We start from the raw sequence: 6,302 nt of genomic DNA on the forward strand, positions 1-6,302 counted from the left end.
TAAATAAATTAACATAAAGAACTGTAAAGCTGGAGATACACTTGCTTTTACCTACGCACTCACAAAATGGCTGCCTTGAAATATGTTCACATCAGCAGCTGGTTGTCTATGCTAACACGTGGTTAAAAAGCAAAGAAAGTATACCTCCGGCCTAAGACAAATGTTAGCGCTGAAACACTGAATATAAACAGTAGCATGGTAAATGTGGCAGCATTTATCTATAGTAGTAAACTACATTGAAGAGTTTCAAAGGAACATTTAGGCCACACACAGGTATTTTTTTTAAACTGAGTTTTTCCACCTTCATTCTTAAAAAAATCTCCATCCACATGAAGATGCAAAAACACACCGTTAATGCCATATTATTCCAATATTACTCTAACCGTACAGCTGTGTCAGCCAATCAGAAGACTGAAAAAAAAGTTGTTACCAGTCCTGGTATGCTAACAGCAAGCCAAAATGTTTTCTCAATCAACTCTGAAAACTGAATTTCTGGACATCTTCACTGTGGAAGGAGTGTTGGGGCACAGATATTGTCTCCACTGCTGCAGACTTTAAGAAGTTTTCTACTCAGACTTCTCAGCTGAGCCTCTCTCGACAGCTTAACACTAAAGTCCAATATAGTTAAGTAGGTGTTTAAAGGCCAGAATCCTGTGTTTCAGCTGTAATTTCCCCTAAAGTTAAGCCATCACCTTGTCACTGACCTGTCATATAAGAGCATCAACTCCTTTCCCTTGTCCAAGATGAGTGTCTGCAACAGTTTCTCCTTCCTTTGCCTCGCCACCATTGCATCCTGTGGGGTGCAGGCGGATCTCAGCATATGTCGTCTTAGAGGCCAGGCCTCCAATGTCCCCTTCCTCCAGTTTTCCCTCTGTATTGGCCTGGAGTTTATTAAAGTCCACACTGGCATAGTGGAGTGTGTCTGTTTTACTTCCACCTCCTTCCTCCTCTTGAATGGTTTTATTGGCACTAATAATCTCCACTTTTGAAGACTTGGTCTACAGGAAAACAAGAGCAATTTGCTTCAGTAATGGAGAAGAAAATTATTTCTCTTTACCCAATTAAACCCAATAAGTTCCAATTTTAGCTTGCAAGCAACACTCACCAAAACACTGTGAAGGCTGAAAATTCTACCTTGAGCTTAGAATGAGCTCCTTTTGAAGGTCTGTAAGCATTCCCCTATTGTACATATATATATATATATATATATATATATATATATATATTTGTACAAGGACATAAACTCACCTCATTAGTGGCTAAAAATTCTGAAGTGTCCACCAGCGCCTGGTCAGGTGAAAGGCTGCCTCTCCTTTTCCTAAGACCAACAGAAAAAGTCATTGTTAAATGTACAATCATTATTATTCTTTTTAAAATCCCTTATTTCATGATCACATTTACTGTAGCAATGATCAGAGAAGGCCATGGTTGCTCATTGAGGTCTGAGCCATTCCAACCTGTTACCAGAATGTCCTGTTAACACTGGTGTTACCACGCATCTTTTCAGCTTCTATGTTCCTCACCTGCAGAGGAGCAACAGTGGCACACACACGAGCAACATCCCCAGTGCTCCCGCTGCAGAGCCAATCAACAGAGACACAGTATGGAGGCCTGAAAAGTCCCCACAAACCATATCAGACATCAAGCAAATTAGGCAAAAGAAAAGCTAAATATAAACGCAGAATTCTGCAGATTCCTCTACCTAGCTGAGTTTCACTGGAGGACACGTTGAATGCCACACTATCAGAGCCCAGTGAGTTGCTGCTGAGGCAGACCAGAGGTGGCATGTTTTCTTCCAGGCGGTACAGAGTTATGACGCTCCTCATACTCATGCTCCCCAGGGGAACTTCCCTGATTGGGATGTCAGCAGAGTGATTGACAGGCTCCCCAGCCAATTCCCAAACCAGGGAGGGAAGCGGGTTCCCCTGGCTGTCACAGGAACATCGAAACTGGGATAAAATCTTGATGCAGCGGGAGGAAGGCAGGATCTCTGGAGCAACTGAGGAGGAGACAGTATTTAGCCATTCCTGCATTCTCTTTCAACCTTGAATAAAACCTTGCAGTTATAAATAAATCTCACACGTGACATCAATACTGGCAGGCTCTGAGTTTTGAGCTCCGTGGACATTCAGAGCTTCACAGTAGTACTGATCCTCCAAGAGTTTGGTCACGTTGAAGGTGAAGTCCGGCCCAGAACCCACCACCTCGTTTTCTCTTCCAGCTACTCTGAACCAGGTGAAGTTCATCGCTGCTGGATTGGCGACACTTATGCAGGTCAGAGTCGTAGGGCTGCCGTCCGGTACCGGACCAGAGGGGTCAGCCAGCACTGAGGTGTTCTTAGGGGGATCTGAAAGAAAACATGATGTGAACATGAGGTTTTCTCAACTGCTGTTTCCAAGGTCAAACATGAACTTTAAATCTCAGATTTAAGCAAAGGGGAAGAGAAAAAGTGCCATGAAATCCATTACAACTAGGCAAATGGCATCTACTGATGGAGATCATGTGATATGTTTGAAAGCTCCAGATAAGCTACTACCAATTGACGTTATGGTGAGACCGTTTGCTCAACTATAGTTTACAAGGGCAAGACTGAACCTTGAACCTCATGAGTTGAAATGAGTTTGATTCACCACATTTTGAATCCAGCCCCTAATATTTTGTCATACCTCTTATTATGATGAATTTCACATCTATTATGTTTACTGGTGGTTAATTACTGATGGAAGCTAGAGTATATTTTAATAATGGAAACAAATAGCAAAAGAAAAAAAGTCATCATGCATGAGGAGAAAATTGAAGGTTTGTGTACCACCTGAAAAGCAAACAAACTGACAATCTGTGATTTGGGAATTGGCACTATAAAGGTTTAAATGTAACTGCTTCCAAAGTCTATAAAGCTGAGTTGTCTTTTCATTAAACAGAGACAGCCTCCTCATTTTCTGCACTTGGAAATGACGTCTTAACAAGGATACAAACCAAACAAAACACCCACACATAAATTAACACACTGGCATACATGTTAACACACAGCTGAGCTCACTCATGATGGACCTCTGACACAGAAAGGATTTTGAGGTTGGCACGCAACATGACAATGCATTACTGTCCACAGTCCAGACACTCCACACTTGCTCTGTGACTGAGTCTTGGCCCCAGGTCATGTTTGGGCTGGATATATGGTACAGTAGAGCCATATTCAGCGTATGACCTGGAAACAAACAGTTCTGTTGTTTGTCATCAGTGTAGATCAACATCTTTATTGTGTTAAATGAACTTACACTGAATGTCCAGCTGAATCGTTGCTGAAGTTTCTTCTCCCAGGTCATTTTTTGCTTCACAGCGGTAGTCACCGCTATGGCTTGGGTCGACACCATTTAGAGCTAAGACCGGTCCACGCTCCTCATCCTCTTCTTCGTCTCTGTACCAGGTGTAGTTGGTCACTGATGGGTTGGCACGGCTGCTGCAGATCAGAGAAACAGAGCTGCCTTCCAGTATGGGACCAGCAGGTTCAACAATTACTGTCGTGCCCTTGGGAGCGACTGGAAAAACAAACACAAAGTATGAGTTCAGCCCATGTTGTTGGCCAATATTTGGCATTCATGCTTCTGTTTCAGTGTGACTTACATTGTACGTCTATCTGAGTGATGGATGAGTTCTGGATTCCGTATCGGTTACTGACTTTGCAGCAAAATTTGCTGTCGACTTCTGAGACCGTGGTTAAAAGCCTCTTCTTAGAACCCACTACTGTCACCTGATCTCCATCCAACTTGTACCAGGTGTAGCTGTCCACAGCTGGATTTGCGTTGGCGTTGCAAGTCAGAGTCACCGAGCTGCCCTCCTTTACTGGACCAGTGTAACTGATAGATATGTTATTTGGAGGATCTGGAAGAGAATTTTGAAAATAGAAATGTGTGAAAATTTTCTTTACATCACAACAAGAAGACATAGAAATGCCAGAAACACACTTACAAAGAACACGTAGGGTCAAACTTTTTTCATACAGAATGTCGCTGTTGCCAGCTTGTCGGTTGTAGACAGTGGTGCAGGAGATCTTCTGTCCATTGTGGAGGTACGAAGCGTTGAAGTTCATAACAGAGGTCACAGATTTAGTGTCTATGTTCTCCTCAATGTCACCTATACTGGGCGTCCATGTCAGAGCTGGGGGGAGAATGGGACAGGGAGCAACAGCCGAGCAGCTCAACGTCACTGGAGTCCCTTCCTCTACCTCCAGCCTGGATGGATTTATCGTTGGTTTGGGGAGTGAATCTGAGGAGTAAAGACGGTAAGGAAGTGGCAACAGAGATACCAAATGATGTGAGTTTACATCTACAAGAGTAACAGAATGCAACACAAACCTTGAGCAGTGATAAGGACACTCGTTTGAAAGTTGAACTTCAGCGAGTTGTCACACTGCAGCCTGAAGTAATAATTGTCATAGTGGTTCGATGGTAGGTTGTGGAAGATGGTGCTGCAGTCCTTCTCACGCAGGATCCCTGTTAGGTTTCCTTGCAGGATGTTTAAGCTCGCACTCGGTCCGGTGAGGCTGGAATCGAACACCTGCATTCGGGTCCAGCTGCCTCTCTTCCATATGGCTTTGCACGTATCGTCCAGGTGTTGATCCCATTCTGAAGGCAAGCTGAAACTGCAGGGGATGATCACACAGGAGCCACTCAGCCCCTCCACTGTCTGGGGCATGAAGGCTGCCCAATGTTGGCATAAGCTACCTGAGGTGAAACAGTAAAAGATAAATATATGTAACGGTAAAACAAAAACTGATATTCCAACAAGTCGTAGATGTAACAAATTAATGTCTTAAAAGACAAGTAATTTTGAACAGTTGTCACACATCTGAAAAGCTTTAACAGTTTACCTTGAAGTAGACAGCATACGAAGAAAACCTTTATAGCACCTGTCATGCTTTTCTGTTGCACTAATGATCCTATACAGAAAAGACATTAATATTTTATCAATTATTTCCTGGTTAATTGTCATTTACTACAAGTATTATTAAGACAGACAAATCGAAAATAAACCCAGTTTTTTGTAATTCCCAGTGTTATTTAATGAACACTGTTTGAAGCTTGCAAGGGTAGAGATGCAAGTCTTGTAATAAGTTACATACAAATGTCAATACTGCAATGGAATATTGCTTCTAGTAAAATAAAGCCATAGAAACTTTATTCAAGTACAATTATTTGCAGCAAAATGTAGTATTATTGTAGCTATATATATAGCTATATATATATACCTATCATACATCATAAAACTGTGTATAGATAAAGATTTAGAAGAACAAACATTAAGATTACTTTATACACTGAAAATAATCAATGACAATGAAGCTAACATATTTCAACTTTCAATCTCTAACTGTAGAGATCCATAGGAAAAAACAACATGAACAGGAACAATAAATGAAATTTAGGCGAGTAAAATCATGCAAGATTGTAAAATTATAAGCACTCAACTAATGCATGAATTTACACAATAAGTCAGAGATATATGATAACATTTTATAGCTAGCAGTCATTTAAATTTTCTGATGAAGTCTTACCTTAAAGCCAACAATGATATTCAGCATACAGTGTCTTTATTTTCTGGAAAAAGAGCATATTAAAGATTTAAAAACAAAATATTTAATCACTGTAAATACTGATAGTCAATGCCTTAGAAATTGAAGAAAGAGGTTTTACCAGCATTGAAGGGTCAGTGGTGATAATCCAACAACTGAGTCATGTCTGACTGGTGGTGTGTCTAGATGGCACGCTCAGCTCCTGAAAGATCTGTGTGGGGAGTGGTGCTCAGCACAACAGGGTTTTGATACTCTCTCTTTACTACAGTAATGCCAGCATCTTCTGTTGCTTTCTATGGGAATCACACTACTTAACCCACAACAACATTTTACAATAAAATACCAATGCGCAATATTAATGTGGACAATTTAATTTTTATAAGATAAGAGTACCTTACTGAGCAATACATTTACTGTGGTACAGCTGTTTACCACTGTGTGACTCAAACAATAAACTGATTTATTTGCATATGTGACTAAAACAAATGATGATGCCAAATGTTGCAGCCTCACTGTTTCATCATCCTCAGAAATAAACAAGAACTTAACAGAAGTAAAAAGAGCTGCAGTAAGGCTGGAGTAAAGACAAACCTCGTTATATCTGTGATTTGAAGCAGCATGGTAAAAGCATCATGAAAAAAACAACTGATGGTTCTTTAACTCAATGAAAGTGTGCCAGTGTGTTGAAGGAGTGGTGCAATCATAAAACATAATGTGTGAAGCTATACAG

At 40.9% G+C, this 6,302-nt stretch overlaps 2 protein-coding genes across 2 annotated transcripts; both read right to left on the minus strand.

Annotated features, from left to right (window-relative positions):
• Window positions 1-74: 74 nt before the first annotated feature.
• LOC108899409 (B-cell receptor CD22) lies at window positions 75-4,262 on the minus strand. The gene is made up of 8 exons (XM_018699819.2): window positions 3,970-4,262; window positions 3,625-3,882; window positions 3,279-3,539; window positions 2,081-2,347; window positions 1,703-1,999; window positions 1,524-1,611; window positions 1,249-1,318; window positions 75-998 (listed from the first exon to the last, which is right to left on the minus strand). Exons 1-8 carry the CDS (start codon window positions 4,088-4,090, stop codon window positions 708-710), a joined length of 1,653 nt encoding a protein of 550 aa, XP_018555335.2. The 5' UTR covers window positions 4,091-4,262; the 3' UTR covers window positions 75-707.
• On the minus strand, window positions 4,262-4,935 carry LOC127143303 (myelin-associated glycoprotein-like). The gene is made up of 2 exons (XM_051075886.1): window positions 4,871-4,935; window positions 4,262-4,724 (listed from the first exon to the last, which is right to left on the minus strand). The coding sequence occupies exons 1-2, from the start codon at window positions 4,914-4,916 to the stop codon at window positions 4,327-4,329; spliced, it is 444 nt and encodes a 147-aa protein (XP_050931843.1). The 5' UTR covers window positions 4,917-4,935; the 3' UTR covers window positions 4,262-4,326.
• Between the last annotated feature and the right edge of the window lie 1,367 nt (window positions 4,936-6,302).

The sequence above is a fragment of the Lates calcarifer genome, linkage group LG15 (assembly GCF_001640805.2).
Source record: "Lates calcarifer isolate ASB-BC8 linkage group LG15, TLL_Latcal_v3, whole genome shotgun sequence".
Taxonomy (NCBI): Eukaryota; Metazoa; Chordata; class Actinopteri; family Centropomidae; genus Lates; species Lates calcarifer.